The 19,789-nt window shown below is 35.5% G+C and overlaps 1 protein-coding gene across 4 annotated transcripts in view; it reads left to right on the plus strand.

The window, feature by feature from the left end:
- Positions 1-12,016, plus strand: part of MCCA (methylcrotonyl-CoA carboxylase alpha chain) — a 38,030-nt gene extending 26,014 nt beyond the window's left edge. For all 4 annotated transcript variants that reach the window (XM_010260811.3, XM_088889620.1, XM_088889621.1 and 1 more), the window contains 8 exons: positions 5,376-5,480; positions 5,989-6,125; positions 7,323-7,557; positions 7,642-7,808; positions 8,139-8,255; positions 10,080-10,322; positions 10,410-10,505; positions 11,676-12,016. In XM_010260811.3, the coding sequence (XP_010259113.1) occupies positions 5,376-5,480; positions 5,989-6,125; positions 7,323-7,557; positions 7,642-7,808; positions 8,139-8,255; positions 10,080-10,322; positions 10,410-10,505; positions 11,676-11,684 (1,109 nt within the window). In that variant the 3' untranslated portion in view covers positions 11,685-12,016. The remainder of the gene's footprint in view (positions 1-5,375; positions 5,481-5,988; positions 6,126-7,322; positions 7,558-7,641; positions 7,809-8,138; positions 8,256-10,079; positions 10,323-10,409; positions 10,506-11,675) is intronic.
- Positions 12,017-19,789: the final 7,773 nt, after the last annotated feature.

A 19,789-nucleotide genomic window follows, 5' to 3' on the forward strand; every position in this document is an offset into this window, starting at 1 on the left:
GTCCATCTACCTCAATGTGCTTAGTTCTATCATGCTGAACTGGGTTGTGAGCAATGTTAATAGAGCTTGGTTATCACAATATAACATCAGTGGCTTGTCACACAAGACACCCATCTCATCAAGGAGAGATCTAAGCCATAACTCAGAAACCCCATGGGCCATAGCCCTATACTCTGCTTCAGTTGAAGATCTAGCAACCACTGACTGTTTTTTACTCCTCCAAGAAACAATATTCCCAGCTACCATAGCACAATAGCTTGATGTGGACCTCCCATCTTCAACATGACCTGCCCAATCAGCATCTGTATATGCTTCTACCTTCAATGACCATGTTTATCAAATAGTATACCCTTACCGGGAGTTCCCTTAAGATAGCTTAGTGCCCTTTCTGTAGCAACCATATGTGTGTCTCTAGGAGCATGCATGAACTGGCTGATTACACTCACAACATATGAAATGTCTAGATGAATTATACGTAGGTAAAGAAGTTTCCTCAATAACCTTTGAAGCACTCCCCTATCAACTAAGAGTTCTCTATCATAAGCTGAAAGTTTATGATTCACATCAATAGGGGTGAAGGCAGGTTTAGCACCAAGTTTCCCAACCTCAATAAGGAGATCCATCACATACTTTTACTAAGAAATAAAGATACCTTCTTTGGACCTAGCAACCTCAATGCCCAAAAAATCCTACATCTCCCCCAAGTCTTTGATCTCAAATTTAGAATTGAGGAACTTCTTGTGTATCATTACTAGTAACAACAATATCATCCACATAAATGATAAGAAATGTGACCCGATTATTTCTTCTCTTAACAAAGAGGGTATGATCTGATTGGATTTGAGTGTAGCCAAACTGAACAAGAGCAGCCCTAAACCTGTCAAACCAAGCATGTGGAGATTTTTTCAAGCCATAAAGTGACTTCTTCAATCTGCACACCTTACCCTGCATCTCATTACCATATATACCAGGGGAAGGGACATATATACTTCTTCAGTGAGATCACCATTTAGGAATACATTCTTAAGTCTTAACATCAAACTGATAAAGAGGCCAATCACAACTCACTGCTAAAGATAAAAGGATTTTCACAGAAGTCATTTTAGCAACTGGAGAGAAGGTCTCAGTGTAATTTATCCCATACACTTGAGTATATCCCTTGGCAACAAGATGTGCCTTATATCGCCCAATTGACCCATCTGCATGATACTTGATAGTGTAGACCCACTTGCACCCAATAGGTTCCTTCCTAGGTGGCAAGTCAATAATATCCTAAGTATTATTTTTATGAAGTGCTTCCATTTTAGTCCTCATAGCATCCCTCCACTCTGGTTTGGCTAAGGCTTTAGTCATTGACTCTGGAATGGGTTGAAAGAAAATAGAGGCTATAAAGGAATAGTAGGATGGGGACAACAAGCTATAAGAAAGATGTTTGGAAATGCAATGAGTTGTGCATTTCGTCTTACCCTTTCTCGGAGCAATAGGAAGGTCAAGGCCTAGAAACAAGGGTGCTAGTAGTGGAGATGTCGGACTTGTCCTCTCTTTGGTGATTGGAAGCAATTGAGATTCAACTAGAGATTTGGGATCAACCTATGTTTGCCTTAATCTTTGCCACTAGTACTACTTTGGAGAATAGGATGAGTGGTAAAAACTAGAGGACCAACAGGAGGAGGGGGAGGTGCAGGAATGGGAGACATCGAAAGAGAGGACCCCTCCATGGGAATAGAAGTAACTGTGGAGGGCTCAACACCAGACTCAATTTAAGGTGGTAAAGGAAGGGATAGAGAAAACAGTTCAAGAGAACTCTCTCCCTCGGAAAGGTGACTATGAAAAGGAGTTGGCTCTGCAAAGGTGACATCCATGGAAATAAACTGGGTGCCACTAATGGGATCAAAACAACGTACCCTTTCTGTATGGAGGCATAACCAAGGAAGATACATTTTTGAGCCTTGGGTTCAAACTTATGTCTCTTTGAATTGGGAATGTGGACATAGCAAGTGCAACTAAAGACATAGAGGAATGGAGAAAACCTCAACACTAGGAAAGAAGACACCAAAAGGAGACTTTAACCCCAAGACTTGGGAAAGCATATGGTTAATAAGATAAGTGGCTGTTAAAACTGCATCACCCAAAAATTTCACAGGAACATTGGTAGCAAAAAGAATACCCCTTGCACTTCCACAATATGTCTATTTTTCCTCTCCACTATATTTTGCTATGGAGTACAGGTAGAAGAACTCTGATGAACAATCCCAAATTTTTTAAGGTAGGAGGTAAGATCCTTCTCAAAATATTCCTTAGCATTGTTTAATGGGAATATTTTGATGCAGGTATCAAACTGATTAAGTATATATATTCATGGAACTGTAGCACAAGTTTAGGCACTTCTACACAAGAGTGCATAAGGTAAATCCAGATATATCGTGAAAAGTCATCAATAAATAGGATGAGATATCTATAGCCACCCATACAAGGTAAATGGTAAGGCTCCACATTAGAGTGAATAATATTAAAAGGAATATTTGATCTTTTATTACTTGAAGGATAAGTGTTCTTACAATGCTTTGAGAACTCACAAGACTCACAATGTAGACTCGATAGACTTATTCTTTTAAATCATTCTAGAAACAATTGACTCAATGAAGAGAAAGACAAATGACCCAAACAACTATGACATAATATAATACAACTAGTGGATTCTGAAACAAAAGCAGTTCTCTGAGGTTGTACTTGGCTTTGCTCATGCATGTCTAACATATATATCCCATTCACCTCGTGGTCAACTCCCAATCACCTTCTGAGATTTTATGTCTTGTAAAACACAATATGAAGGGAAAAAGGTCACACTGCAATTCAAGGATTTAACTAAATTACTAATTGAAAGCAAATTGGTATTAAGTTTAGGTACATTAAGAATAGATGATGAGGTTAGGGCATGTGAGGTCTTGATGTCTCCCTTTCCCATGATAGGAGCCAGTGAGCCATCAACAAGGGATATCTTGTCCCGGTTAGAAAGGAGTTGCTAAGAGGTGAATAAATGTGAAACACTGGTCATATGATCAGAGGCACCAAAATCAATTATCTAAGGGATTTTATAAGCACCTAAAATAGTAGCATGATTTGCAATGGCACGCTTGAGTGTGCATACACAAAGAAAGGAACTGTCTCTGATGAATTAGATGCTATAGCAGTAGACTCCAAATGACTAATTATTCAGCCATACTTCTCATACTCAACCTTGGTGGCTGCAAGCTGCTCTCCCACTAACTTCTCACCACTCTTCCCTTATTCATTCTGTGAGGAGGTGGATACATTTGCATTTCCACCTTTTCCATTCTCAATCCTTTTTCCACTGTTTCCATTCTTGACACTTGAGTTTGGCAAGAATGGGCTCTAGGTGCAGCTTCCAACAGGTGTCGTTAGTATGTTTAGGCTTCTTGTAGTACTCACAGACAACATCTTTCTTCCCAATGTTAACCTTTGGCTTCACCCAACATTAGCATAGTGATCAACCTATAGCTCTATAGACTGAACCTGTCTTCTGCTCTCCTCACTACTCACCATAGTATAAGCCTGAGACAAAGTCACCTCATTCTTTGCCAAAACATTTTGCCTCTACATCAGATGGATGTAAAGAATGCCTTCCTCAATGGGGACCAACAAGAAGAGGTTTATATGGAGTTGCCTCCAAGGGTGATCCTCCCTAACAGTGAAGGGAAGGTTTATCGTTTAAAGAAGGCTTTGTATGGTCTCAAACAGTCTCCTAGAGCTTGGTTCAATAGATTTAAAAGGGTTGTTTTGAAGATTGGATTTTCTCAATCTCAAGTTGATCATACTCTTTTCATAAGAAGAGTCAATGGACAAGCGACTATGTTGATGATATTGTTGATATTGGAGATGGTTTTTAGGAATCAACTAGTTGAAATCCTTCCTTGCTTCTAAGTTTGAAATTAAGGACCTTAGTGAGCTTAAATGTTTCCTTGGAATTGAAGTTATTTTCATTTCTCAGAGAAAATATGTTCTACACTTACTCCATGAGGTCGGGAAATTGAGGTGCAAGCGTGTTAAAACCTTAAGTGATCCTAATCACAAGTTGAGTGCTAGTTTTGGAGATATTCTTCTAGATAGGAGGGTTTTATCAAAGATTGGTTGGTCGGCTCCTTTCCCTTTGCTTGACTATACCTGACATATCCTATGTAGTTAATGTGGTAAGCCACTATATGTATGAACCAAGGACCTCTCACATGCAAGCTGTCAATAGAATTCTTGCATATTTGAAGGGATTCCCAATAAGAGATGTTATACTCCAACCATGGACATCTAAAGGTTGAGGCTTATACAGATATGCAAACTAGGCAGGATCTATTGATGACATGAGATCTACATCTAGCTATTGTACTTTAGTTGGAGGCAATGTGGTTTCATGGAGAATCAAGAAACAATCAGTTGTTGCTCGTTCTAGTGCAGAGGTAGAATACAAGGCAATGGTACATGGAGTGTTTGAGTTGCTTTGGTTAAAGACCCTATTGACAGAGATGGGAATCTAGACAGATACTCCAATGAAACTCTACTGTGATAACCAAGAAGTTATAAACATTACTTATAATCTTGTGCAACATGACCGTACAAAGTATATTGAAGTAGACCAACATTTCATCATAGAGAAGATAGCCAGTGAAGAGATTTTTCTAACCTTTGTGAGATCATAAGACCAGCTTGCTGATTGTCTCACTAAGGGAGTCCACAAAACAAAATTTGACAGTAATTTAGACAAGCTGGGCATGATAGATATCTGTGATCAACTTGAGGGGAAGTGTTAAGAACAGATTTTATTGGAAGGGTATTTTTGTCTTTATCCCTGTTTATATTTTGGGTGCCCAAATAAGGGCACTATTGTAATTTGTCATCATATTAGAATTCTTTGGTCTATGGGTGTGAATAGTGAATAATACACCACATTTAAACAACCCTTCTTATTACAAGTTACGACTGTATTAGAGCTATTGATTCTACATTAATTGGTGCCATCCTACGTCACAACCACTAACTTTTTCCTGTCACAAATCAGAAGAGATCTAGGCTGAACAGCTTTGCCACCAAGTCAGGGGTATATTAGAATTATATATGGTATAAAGCAGTTGAAACCATGGTAATGGGATTTTTTGAGGCTGGTCAACTATAGAAGAAAATTTGGCTTGCCTACAAGTCATAGTGTTAGTTCATTTTTCATCTTGCAGCCTGGTCTATGGAGGTTATGCAGCTGAATTTATTTTCATTTTAATTTTATTATTATGTTTTTTTTACCACATATTCAAGTTATATAGCCTCTTTTCACATTGTGATCTTTGTTTATAATTCCTTACTTTTGGTGTCAGGTCATTCCTTTGAAGCTCGGATATATGCCGAAAATGTTCCAAAAGGATTTCTTCCAGCAACTGGAGTCCTCCATCATTATCATCCTGCCCCTGTCTCACCAACAGGTGCATGCACATGTAGAAGGAAAAAGGCTGCCATACTTTGTTTTTATTTTTATTTTTTCTGTAGAAGTTATTCAAATGGGTGAGGAAAGAAGAAGCTGTCTCCCCCTGACACTATTGATTTATTCAAAGATGGATAACCACCATTTTGATGGTTCCATGTAGAAGATTTCTAGTCCAGGATTTTTCCAATCAAATGATCCTAGCCATCCAGTCTATAGAATGTCTATTGGGATATCTACCAGTCACAGACATAAACAATCTGTGAACATATTGCTGCAATTCAAAAGAATGACAGCCTCTCTGTATCTGCAGGGGTAAGGCTGCATACATCTGCCCCTCCCCAGACCCCGCATTAGTGAGAGCCTTGTACACTGGGCTGCCCTTGTAGTCAGGATGTTCTAGGTGTTTTTGTCATGTTTAGAATATGCATCTACTTTTCATGCTAGCTATTTTTCTGACATTATCATTCTGTTAACTGAAGCCACTTTCTGATCTGCTTACTGAGCAGTTCGAGTTGAGGCAGGAGTGGAACAGGGAGACACTGTTAGCATGCATTATGATCCAATGATTGCTAAGCTTGTAGTATGGGGAGAAAATCGTGATTCAGCATTGGTTAAATTGAAGGATTGCTTGTCAAAATTTCAGGTATATCTAGTTTTGTGAATTTGAAGAAAATGTGGTTATCAGGTTTTATTGTCAGGATGATTGACACCAGTATGTCTACAGTTGGTGCCTGTATCATCTTATACAGGGTTGTCATTTTCCAAACTATGATACCAGCATACCTTTACAATGTTGTCGTATCATGTCAGATGCTTCAATTTTTAGTGTAAATTTCGATCTGATACTATATCCATCTAAGTTCTTGACACATCTGTGAAACAGTTTCCAAATCCTTTCCCAGAAGTTGAACCTTCTTGGAACTCCTCTCTCAGAAGTCATAGTATTGGGAGTTTGATTTAATATTATTTGTTGTCCTCCAGTATACCAATTCAAAGCTCTCTTTCATTAGTGCAGAAATGCAATAGATATTTCATTGCTAGACAGTAAAAATGATTTAGATGTTCTATGTAATATAGATGTAGCTCTGATTAGATAATAATGAAAAGTAAAATAAAGTTGGAAAGAATATCCAGACAAACCATCTATAAGTTTACGGTTATCTTTATGACAATATTGCATCATTAAAATATCTATGTATCTTTATCATTTATATCTATATAACCTTTGGGACATCCAGACACTAAAAAAATGCTTGTTTATAAATCTGGTTCCCTCGTCTGATTTCATGGTACGGTTGCATGCACTTTGTTGCCCTGATTGGACAATCAGTGAAAACATGGTAGATGGTTCAACTCAATCAACTTTAATCCCAACTATTTGGGGCAAGCTACATGGATTCTGTCCTTCTGTCATGCTCTATCAAGAGCTATTATAAGCCCTTAGATAATTTCCTAGCACTTCAACCTATACTTTCTTTGGTCTTCCCCTTTTCTCTTTTGGAGTCTTCTACATGCACCGAGTTGCTCCTTCTTTCTGGTGCAGTTATTGGTCATCTATGCACATGACAAATTTGAATTTGCACTTTCAATATCTCTCAATCATGCGTGTTTGCTACTGAATCCTATCTTCTAGAAGTGTGCCTCAAGTGTACCACTATCTTCTTGGAACTATAGTCCACTAGGTGGGTTATTTAGGTGTCTTGTGAAATATAATATCTGTCACCTCTGATTGGTTTGATGCCTCTGTATAGCTTCTATTGAATATTTTCAGGGGTGTCATGTTTGTATCATTGAGGTTTCTAAATTAAACCCCAATATTAAATGCTAGCAATATTTGCAGGTCGCAGGCTTGCCAACCAATATTAATTTCCTACAAAGGCTTGCCAAACATTGGGCATTTGAAAATGGACAAGTGGAAACTCACTTTATTGAGCATTTTAAAGATGACCTATTTTTCGATCCATCTAATGAAATATTGGCAAAAGATGCATATAATGCTGCTGCACTGGGTGCAACATTGGTTGCTGCTTGTATTTGCAAAAAGGAACAAGTAGCTTACAGGGAAAGTCTTCCTGGTAAGTTCAGTGATATAAACATGTTGGGTGGTATTACTGAACTATTCATGGTGTCTTAATATCCAAATTTACAAGCTTTTGCAGGGGATAGTAGTTTACTCTCTTTATGGTATGCTCATCCACCTTTCCGAGTCCATCATTCTGCAAGGTGTACAATGGAACTTGAGTGGGATGATGAGTATGATAACAGTATCTCAAAGATTTTGAAGCTTGGTATCAAATATCAACCAGATGGGAACTATTTCATTGAGGTAAATCCTACTTATAATATTCATAAAGAGATGGTTTCAATTCCAATTTCTGTACTTCAAATTCAGATTGTTCTCTGTTTGCATCAGATTTTCTGTTCTACCTATACTTGTTCTCTGTTCATTTCCATCCCTGTGTTTACTCTTAGGCTGTGTTTGGTTTGATAGAAGATGAGAGAGCAAACTTGAGGGAAAGTTCTCAAGGAATTTCACAAAAATTGTTAAGAATTCCCCTCAACTTTCTGATACTCTCTTATTTATATCAAACCAAACATAGCCTTAAGTTTTTTTCTTTTTTTTTTACTCAAAAAGTGTTGTATATGCACCCAACAGAGAGGAGATGGTGATTCTCGTGGGATAGAAATTAAAGTTCTATACCTTGGACATCATGATTTCAGAGTTGAAACTGATGGATTAAGCATGGATGTTAGTTTAGCTGTTTATACCCAGGTAAACTCTTTCTGCAAACACATTCTTTCATTTACCTATCAGAAAGGTGGTCCATTAATATGCTTTATTTGATACCCATTTTTATGTTGCAATTTTAGGTTATTGTTTTATTTGATATTTTTCGATATATAGATTTGTTATTTAATATAAGAGACTAAATCAAGTTTTATTTATAAAAATTAACCCACTTTATGGATCCTACATCATTTGAAATGAGGTTTTGTTTTTTTTTCCCTCTTTTAGTGGGGGTAACTACCACTAACCTTTTTGAGAATGGAGATAACTACCATTTGAAGCTCATACTCTTTTTGAGTGGGTAGACACGTGTCTGAGGAAGGAAGCTTTTGTTTGGAGTGGGAGTAACCACTTTTGAGATGCTCTTTCTTGAGAAACTAATAGGACACTTGTCTAAGGGAGAAGCTCTCTAGTCTGAGGGATTTGTTTTAATATATATATATATATATAGTGCAACAATGGGTGTTTTGTTTTTGGTAAAATGAACAGAGGTATTCTGATCATTTCTCTTTAATTTAACTCAAGTGTATAAATATATATATATGAAATAGGCATCGGCCTCCTTGCACTACCAATTTCTCTTCACCGAAAGTAATTTTTTTTTTCTTGCTTGTCATTGCCGATTCTTCTTCACATTTAGAACATGGAAGACCTCCCTCTTGAAATCATCTTCAACATCCTCTCAAGATCACCAGTGGAGACACTTCTCCAGGCTCCAGCTGAAAATCCCAAGGGTTTTCTTTTATTTCATTTCCCCTCTTTCATACATTACTACATTAGCAAAAGTTTTTCCTTCGGAACCTCACCAGTAAGTCATCTCCTTCTTTAAGAAATGAATTTTTTCTTACCTATTGCTTCTCTGGTTGTTTGCACGTTTAAAAAACTTGGGGTTCCTCAAATATAAAATAAAAGAGCTAGTTTTACTGGGTTTTCTTACAGAGAGCATTTCTTCTTCTTGCTTCTTTAATAAATGTTCAAATCCAGGTCTGACCGACTATTTTCTTCTTATTTGTTTGTTTCCTTTATTCGTCTGTATTGCTTCTTTGTCCCACCATGGATGCTGGCTGGGTTAATAAACAGCTTAAAAATTATAACAATGTCCATTTCACCAATTTTACATCTGGACTGTAAATGAAAATTCTTTGGAATTTCATCAAACATTGAAATTGAATATGAGGAGTAATTTAAGTTCAATAAAATAATTATAACCATAATTGGTTTTCTTTAATTTAATTGTTTTTTTTTTTCTTTCAGAAACTCTTTTTGCTTTAATTTTTATTTTTTCTTGGTTAAAAATCCTCTCGTACTGATTCTTAGCACTACCTGGGTCAGGTTGGGTTGGTATCGGATTCAACCCTATAGGGTTGGGGCGGGTTTGGGAACAGTGGTCTCTTAACTTGGGTTGGGTCAGGATTGGGTGGAGACAGTGGAGGGTTGTGTTAGGGTTGAGGCAAACATGTACTGAACCCGGCCTATTGACATCCTAGTCTGAGTGTTGTAATCATGACAATGTGCTTGGCATGGGAGTTTTGCATAAGCGTTTATGAAAGCTTGGGTCCTAACAGATTTTCCTTTTGAATTATTTATGCAAGTAATATTCACTAGGATGTAGACTACAGCTCAAGCTACTAAATTTATCCTTCACTACTCATCAAAAATGAAAATAATGGAAAACAAAGAAAAACAAAAGTTTCCTTTTGCCAACCTAAGTAGCAAATTTCTTTGATAATTTTCTGCTTTAGTAAAAATATAGCCAAAGAAAAATATTAGCCTCTTTTTCTCATTTGGAGTTTTTTGGTTGTGCTGTAGGGGTATACTAAGCACATCCATATTTGGCATGGTAAATATCATCATCATTTTAGACAAAGAATAGGTCTTGATCTGTCAAACGATGAAGGCTCTCTGGATAAGCAAAGTTTTGAAGCAGCATCCCATCCTCGAGGGACTGTGGTAGCACCAATGGCAGGCTTAGTAGTAAAATTACTGGTGAAGGATGGGATGGAAGTGAAGGAAGGGCAGCCTGTCTTGGTCTTAGAAGCAATGAAAATGGAGGTATGCTAGTCATGCATGTTTCTGTCTTACATCTTTTATTTTTTTTTATGATAGAAGAAATGCTGATTATTTTTCTGCTTGTTCCAGCATGTTGTCAAGGCACCATGTGCTGGATTTGTCCGTGGGTTTCAAGTCAAAAATGGCCAGCAGGTTTTTGACAGCAGTATTCTCCTCAGTATTAAGGTAACTCTCTTTGCACATCAGGGAGTAACAAAGATACTATAGACACTAGAGATTATCAAGGATGCCTGCAAATTGTCATACTGCAGGGTCAATCTAAGCAAAAATTACTAGTTGTTTTGCTCATGTGTCATATGTTGATGGGCTTAAATGCCCAGTTCTTTCTTACAAAGGTGAAAGAATTTTAAAAACTGGTGAGGTACACCAGCTTCTTTTTGTTTCCTTTTTTTGGGAGGCAGATGTTGATATGCCATTTTTATCTTGTAACTAATGGAATTAAAGAATAAGCCTATTAAAGAAAGTTTAAGCCAACAAACGGAAAAAGTAAACAATAACCATTATAGTTCAGGAGATAAGAAACCTATAATTGTATTTCTTTATGATCTATACAAACTGTTTGGTGCACTTGTTTTTTGTGCTACTATTTACTCTATGATAATAAATACTGGTATGCATATTGAGTTCAAGCTTTTGAAAGACAAAATCACTTCTTATTTGGAAGAGATTGAATAGAACCTCACCACAGTGCTTACATGGTTACATTTTGTGAAGGAGTCTGACTATGATACTAGAAAGGTATGATGCCTAAAAAACTGAAAACCAATGAACTGGTATCACCCGGGGGTGGTGGTTCTGATTGGCTAGAATTCTTCCAGTTTCATTATTGCATATTTATTTGGTTGGTTATTTCCACATTTGACATCTTTTGTGTTCATGGTCTTTTAGATGCAAAAATTTAGCTTTGGAGAATAGATCACAAATTTATCAAATAATAATAAACTACACAAAATCTAGTGTGCCAGGGTATTTACTCATGTTGAAAATCTGTTTAGGTGAAACTTTCAGGGTTCTGGATGTTCTGCCTAAGTTTTGAAAAACACCCTTGATATTCATCTGGTTGATAGGAGGCCCGAGGTTTGGCTCATGTTAAATAGAGTGGCTCCCTAATTTTTCTTTTAGGCTGTGTTTGGTTTGAAAGAAAAGGTAGGGAAACCTGTACCCCCTACTTTCCCTACCTTTTCCTTCAAACCAAACACAGCCTTAAGGTTTCTACGGTGGCCATCTGAAATGAATAATCCCGGCTCAACCCCTGCAAACCTGCAGGTAGCCTGTATGTGGATAGGGGCACATGCACTTTACACATGATGAAGTGACTTTTACTCCATGTTCCAGGATGAATAGCAGTGGTACTGAGCTCCTTTGTCCAGAAAAGCGCTGCTCAGACAAGGCCTCAGTTTGTCTCTGAGTTTGAACTGCTTTATGGCAGCAGCGAGCAGGGCCAATCTACGTTGCTTCGGTAAGAAAATTCTTATGATAAATAACTTGAAAAAATGAAGATATTTTCTTTTAGTAGTTTTTATTTCTTTATATGAAACCAAGTGTCACCATATAAATTATGGCTTAAAGCTTGTCATTACTGCAAATCAAAAGGAATCTTGTATATTCTCAATTTGTAAAAACAAAAGAATTAGTCAATCAATATTGGAGATGTATATGTTACCTTTCTCCTTTAATTTTTCGTTTTGCAACCTCCTATTAAGAACCTTTCATGGACTTTAATATCAAAATACTAGGATCATAGGGCTATCCGGCTATGTATTTTCAATTGCTGCCTAGTGGATCACTTTATACTATTGTCTAATTCTTGCACTGATACACTCCAGGGAGGAAATGCCGAGTGGAAGAAGGTAATAATGAGCTTAATGAATAAAATTTGTGATACGAAAGGCCTGGTTTGAAACCTTTCTTCACCCACTCATAATCACTATTCCCTATTTCCCCAGCAAAGTTTGATTAGCTGACTTTTGAAAAAAAAAAAAAAAGAAGTCAATTATTGGATGGTAGGCTCAGCTGATTCTGCTGACTCTACAAAGTGGGAATCCTTTACATGGAGTCCACAGATTTGAAGGAGAAACTAGCAACATAACCGGTTTCATTGCTATAACTTGCGCGTGCAAGTTCAAATGCACCACAAGATGGCATGGGTGCTGACGCATCAATGACAGTAATGAAAGTGATGGGTGGCAATGCTCATTGGGATGGTCCATGCACCTGGGGTTATATATATATATATATATATATATTCAAGTTGAGACTTGGTATCAAAACAGTTTTTTCTTTTCATCATTTCTTAGTGTGATTTTTATATTCTGTTTTGACAAAAGATTGATGGTGATGCCTTGGGTTTTCTTCCAAAATCAGAACAAATTTACTTGAAAAGTAAAGCACAGATTTGCAAAGGTAACAAGGATCGTACTAGTGGCTGATTGCCCAGCTGGTGTCTGGTGAACACTTTGAACCAACATTTAGATATTGATAAAATAATGATTTTTGGGCTTATTGCTATGGCATGTGGCTTGGATGAAAATTGAAATGACCCTGCTTCGGTGCCGATAGGCAGATGCTTAACTATTAAAAACTGTTACAAACCCATACTTTCTAGCATCATAATTTGCCCTATGGGTTCAACTATGATACCGAAAAGACAAGATATTCGAAAAATTTATGACCAATCAACTGGTATCATAAATTTGTTAACCAATCAGTTGGATTTGTCAATATTCACGAGTGGATTTTGATTGGTCAAAATTCTTTCCGTATCATGTCTTTTTTGTATCATAGATTTTTTCTAAATTATAACAAATCAATGTTCAGTTTCCTTTTGCCCCATAGGGCTATACAAGGGGGGTAGCCCATAACCCATCCCTCCCAACTTTAGTGCAGGTGGGATTTGATCCCAAGTCTCTGCTACAACCAATAAGAGACCTTATCAATATGCCAGTTGGCACCTTGCATAACAAATTAATACTTAGTTGGTATAGACCTATTTTAAATTTGAATTGACTATTAAGTAGCGCAGCTAAAAATTATAAGCATATATTCATAAATATTCAAATACAAGTTACTTATATGAAAGAAAGATTCTTACTACAAAGCTATACATACTATTACAATTTGTTACAATGACACATGCGTAACATTTAAGCCATCTTTATCCAACCCAACATCTTCTTGTCAATACTATATCAATAGAGAATTAAGGAGTAATTTAATTAATTGATCATTGAAACTAATTTTTTTCTTTATTTAAATTACACCATAATTCTTCCATCATTTTCAAATGTTTCTCCAAGTATATTTTGGTAGTCCAGGCTTCATATAAATTATTAAATTCTGCCTTCTATATAATACTTTATTTATAACCATTTGAAACTTGAATTTGGTGTTGTATATAAGGTTCAAAATATTGCAAGCTTTGATGCGTATCAGATGATATGTATCAGTTTTTCAAACATGCCCAAATTTGGTTTAGAGGGTTTTATTTATTTATTTCTTTTTGATGGTGGGGGTGGGGGTGGGGGTGGGGAGATCTATAGGTTTAATGGTTAGACCCTCTCTTATTATACTCAACCCTGAAACATCATACAAAAATAATAAAAAAGGGGATTATCTTAAAGTTGAAACACTCAAGCGTTGTTTGGATACTCTGAACCTTGAATGTAGATGTATTCTTGAGAATTATATGAATTTTTTTAGATTATTTATACCGATTTTAATTTTTAGGGTAAAACACAAAAAACCTCCCCTGAAGTTTCTAACAATCATAAAACCTTCCCTATTGTTTCATTTTAACAAATACCCCCCTAAACTTTTGAGAAACTTGACAAAAACCTCCCTTCACCCACCTTCCTAGACGAAAAACGTTAGACTGGTGCACCCATTTTTTTCAAATGCCCATTCTACCCTTTTATAAATTATTATACATACAAAATTACTAAAATAACCATGTTTTAATTTGACAAAAAACCTGCTTTAACGTTCATCTTCTAATGTTTTTGTCAAGTTAAAATAGGGTTATTTCAATCATTTTGTATGTAAAATAATTTATAAAAGGGTAGATAGGTATTTGGAAAAAAATGGTGCATCAGTCTAACATTTTCCATCAGGGAAGGTGACAGAAGAGAGATTTTTGTTGAGTTTCTCAAAAGTTCAAGAGAGGTATTTGTTAAAATGAAACTATAAGGGAGGTTTTTATGATTGTCATAAACTTTTAGGGAAGTTCTTGTATTTTACCCTAATTTTTAATATATCCATGCCTTTTTAGCATGTTATAGCATCTTTTAAATTTGCCTTTCATTATACCCTTATCAATACTTTGAACCATAATTTAAACTACTTCTTTGAATTGGCAGTACTACTTATAACGGTCATACGACTTTTTGGTTGAATTTCTATTACAAATTCTGAAAAAAATTCTATGATACGGGAAAGATGTGATATGAAAAGAGTTTTGACCAATCAAAACCCACTCATAAATTTTAATAAATGACACTTGACTCACTATCATGTTTATGATTCCAATTTATTGATCAGCTGTTTTTTCAATATCATATCTTTTCCATATCATAGTTGAACCCTACAAATTCCACAACTTAGAAAAAGGCAGGCCCGTTACTTCATCACCATTAGATTTACAATAGGAATATGATGTGATGTGGGATCAGCTTGTCCATTGACACTTTAAACGATCAAGAAAGATGGGCTGTTCTGGTACCTCCTCACCATCAGATCAATGAGTAGGACGGTGAAGTGGTTGGACACAACACATCCAGTTCCTTTGCACAAAAGCAAAACTATAAGACCATCAACCTTTGAGGGAGAATTGAAGGGTTTGACTTGTGCTCTAGCAATTGTTTGTATGAAGTTTTGAAAAGGAAATCCATGACCTACAGTTAAAAACTAACACTCCTTTCTTGTTCCCAATAATCAAAATATGGATACAGTGGATACCAACACCTTGGGTATCAGTATACTGTGTATATATACTTACTTTTTTTTTAATTTTTATTTTAACAGCATCGATGATGTGATCATATTGATATTTGATCCTTGCTTGTTGCAAGAAATGTAGACCACTTATTGATACAATTTGAAGAAGATCAGTGATACAAAGTTAAGTTTTTTTAAAAAAAAAAAAGAAAAAGAAAAAGGTTCAATTTATCGATGTGCAAAAAGTTTGCTTGTTGTACATTTCAAAGGATCAATGTAAAATGTTCCCACCGTCTAACTTTGAACCTGAACATGTTTAGGGAGGATATTAATTATCAATTATAACCACATGCCTTAAATCTTAGTAATTATTAATTAGCATACCAATGAATGCATATTATACGATATGCTGTGATTCATATTGATACTTTGAACTTTGGTTTAGACTTTAATATTGAAATCAGAGAATAATATAAAAAACTTATAACTTTATATATATATATATATATATACCCCGGTCCAAATGAATGGCATTGATTGATTAATACATGGGCACTTCTCCTACATAAATTTCTATGGCATCTAAGGTATACAACCTGGAAAAACTTCAATTCAGTGGTTGTCAGTTTATTTAGGTACCATACCATTTCGGTATGGTACTGATTGATTAATACATTGCATTTTCTATCACCTACTCCCTCCTTTTTGTCATTTGTGTCGTGTCGGATTTTCTATCAAAGTTCATAGGGTTCCAACGTCCAAAAAGAGTGGTAGGAATATTGGCCTTCAATGCAATATCATGGGTGACTCCGAAAATTCGACAAGTTTGATTTTTATTATTTCCTCTTTTTAGGATTAATTATTAACATTTTCCCTTTCTAGCGCATCAACAACGGTCAGCCTCAACGATTGTGCCCTTTAAGGCTTTAATCTGTAACCGTAAGAAACCAGGTACAATTACCAAATTCCCCTTACTACTATGTGAATTTTCTCATCGATTACGAAAGAACTCCCAAGATTCCCTGGAAAACTTGGGATGCAAAGGGATCGCATAGGATTTTCAACATATATCCCCAATCCGATATGACAGTATAAATAGTAAATTCGATCCGATTTCACAAATATCGATTCAAATCCGAATCCATTAATAATATCGGATATCGAATATGATTTGATCCAATTTAATTTTTGAAAATTAAAAATAATATAATAGTTTATATAAAGAAAAAAAAATTCTAAGTATTTTCTTTAATTATTTTCATCATATTTATATATACTTTCTTATAAAAATTATAAAAAAGTAATATAAACATAAATAAAATAAATAATACATATATACATATATATATATATATGCCAACTTTTGGGCCTTTATCATTAAATATATTATTTTTAATGATATAATAATTTATATTATATGATATTGATGTTAGGATATTTATTCATGTGTGCAAGTAAAGGTAAACATATTTTAATGATATATTGTCAAATTTAAGTTTTATGATCTTCATTAATATCAAGGCAAGTATGTACTTTAGAACAATGTTTTAAAAACGACTCGGAGGCCAAACTATTTTTGCCTTCGGGTTGTAGTCACCGATTCAACTAGGGGTGGGAATTTCCCCTTCTCGGTGGGGTCAGGGATGGGGATTGTTTTTGTGGGGGCAGGGATGGGTATGGGGATTAATAGGAATCCCCAATCGGGGTTGGGAGATGGGGATTGAGGTCCCCGCTCCCGATTATACACACACACATATATACATACATACATACATATATATATATATGATATTTAAAACATTATTTATAATTTAAAAATTATATTTATTTTAAGTAAAATTATTAAAAAAAACTGTTATATAAAAAATTTCAAGGATTCGAGTCCTTGCGGGCAAGGTTCTAAATATCGGCACGGGCCCATATGTCAGTAAGGTGTATCGGCCTATGTCGATGCTTTTTTTTATATATTTTACTTATTTTTTTCAAAATCAGTTCAGATGGGCCGGTTTAAGGCCTAGCTACCCTTTGAACTAGTGGCTGACTTGATACAACCCCTGTAGGGGTGTATTGGGAAGCCATCAGCATGATACGGGCTGATACGTGTCGATACTTTGAACCTTGCCTATGGGGAACCCATCCCTGTCAGGGATCGGGGATGGAAGACAAATTTTATCCTCGATGGGGGTTAATTTCAGAATTGGGGTCGGGGACGGGGAATATGATCCCTGCCCTGAACCCACCCTGTTGTCATTCCTAGGTTCGACCGGCCAGGTCAAACGGTTCAGATTGTGCCATGTCAACGCGTATGTATTTTAAGTGTGTGTGTACAAATACATATTTTATCAATAAATAATGTATAATTATATTTTGAATATGATATATGTATTATTGTATATTTAATTTATGTTTTTAATTCAGTTTTTTAATTTTTTATTTATAAAAAATGGTTTTTTTTCACAAAAATAGAGGGGCAAGACACCTACGATACCTTGGGACACATACATCTTGAAAAGTTACCCAAAATAAAAAACCAGTTCAATCAAATATCAGAGTGCAAAGTTATGGCCTCCCAAAGTTTGCATACACAGTTAGTATGCAACCTACAACCTGATCACTAGGTTGACTGGGTCAACAGTCCAACCATCTAGGTCAGATGATTTTTAACAAATTTAGCAAGGTTTGACATTTCTCTGGGTTTTACTCGAACTGGACCTGAAATCTTCTCCGAGTGATAATTTGAACTATTCAACCAATCAGGTCAACGGTGGGTTAAAAATGCTTTATAATAATATACATGGTGTTTGGAAGTATGAGCACTTTTTGGGACCAATTTTCAAGAAAAAACGCCCATGCTTCCAATACCCGTTTTCACACACACACACACACACAAAAAAAAAAAAAACGCTTTTGCCACATAGGCAGTGAGTAACACTATGATGTTTGGTAAGGTGATTTTCATCACCGTTTTTCATGTATGTATTGATAGGTAAGCACCACATAGGATACACATTAGTCAACCATTAGGAGAAACGGTTCACCAATGCATGAAACGTCAAATTGTCATTTCATGCATCGATAGAATCCCAATTTTTTAATAATCGGCTAAACCAAACAATAAGATACATGGGCGTTTGTTGAAACGCCTATATAAATCCAATATGACACCATTTTTTTTAAAAACAGCCACGGTTCCAAACATCCCCATAGATAATATAAACCTGGCTAAACTTAATTTATCCCTCAAGAATACTCGTATCTAATGACCCAAAAGTTTAGATCGTCCAAAGTGCTAACCAACTAATTGGTAAGGTCTCAGGATGGTCGTAGTGGAGCCTTAGTGTCCTTTCGAATCCAGTGGTGCAAGTTAGGTACCCAAATTAAAGCATTTACACTACGTGCCATTAAACTTTTAACAAATTTTCAACCTAAGATTGCCAAGTTGCACTGCTATTGAATATGAGACATAAGATCATATTTGCATAACCATAGGCATGGACCTTGCATGCACTCTGTTTTATTCCACCCCTTCATCCCCTCTAATGTGTAAGTAGAGAATAAACCCCAATACTAAGTACCGGGCCAGTATTTTGGTAAACTTTGTTAGACAACCATTTTTTATGTTGTAGATTTATGTTATTATTTCATTTGATATTTTTTTATATATAAATTTGTTATATAATTTAGAGATCAAATTATATTTTATTTCTAAATAATAATCTATTTTATGGATCTTACATTATTTGAAATGAATTTTTGTTTTTTAGTAAAGTCAACTACCATTAATCTTTTTTGAGAATGGAGGTAAAAGCTCATACTCTTTTTATTTTTTTTAGAGTGAGTAAATATATTGCTGAGGAAGAAAGATTTTGTTTGAAAGTGGGATTAACCACTTATATATTAGATATATGATATAAAAAACCAAAAATCTATGATAAGACATGGTGCCAAAGAGCTTTGATCAATTAAAACACCTCATGAATTCTGATGAATACCATCTGATTGATCAATTCATGAATTGGATGTAAGTTTTTCCGGTACCATCTCTTTCTAATATCATAGTTGAATTGAATCCTATATTAGAACAATTATTGTAAAATCACGTGCTAATGTGCTATACACATTTGTGCAGATATTAGGTTATTAACCATATAAGATATGTGGTATTTAAATTTAACTTTCATAATCTGTCTGGGGTTGTTAATGGGTCAGGTCTAGGTGGAACCTAAACCGATCTCACAATAAATACTAAGGACCCAGATCTGGAACCAAATTGGACCCGTTAGGGTCTATAATTTTAGACCTACAACCAAACCAATCAGTTCATAAGACAATTAGGCTAACCCGGTGGACCCGATTATAATAAACCTGTTATATAAATAATATTAATTTATTTAATATATAGTAAAAAATATATATATATATATATAATTTAACATATTGTATATATTTAATTATATATTATATATGTATACAAAGTTTTAAAAACCGACTCAGAACTAGAACCATTTTGACCACCG

This window comes from Nelumbo nucifera, chromosome 6, assembly GCF_055504915.1.
Source record: "Nelumbo nucifera cultivar China Antique chromosome 6, China Antique-T2T, whole genome shotgun sequence".
Classification (NCBI taxonomy): Eukaryota; Viridiplantae; Streptophyta; class Magnoliopsida; order Proteales; family Nelumbonaceae; genus Nelumbo; species Nelumbo nucifera.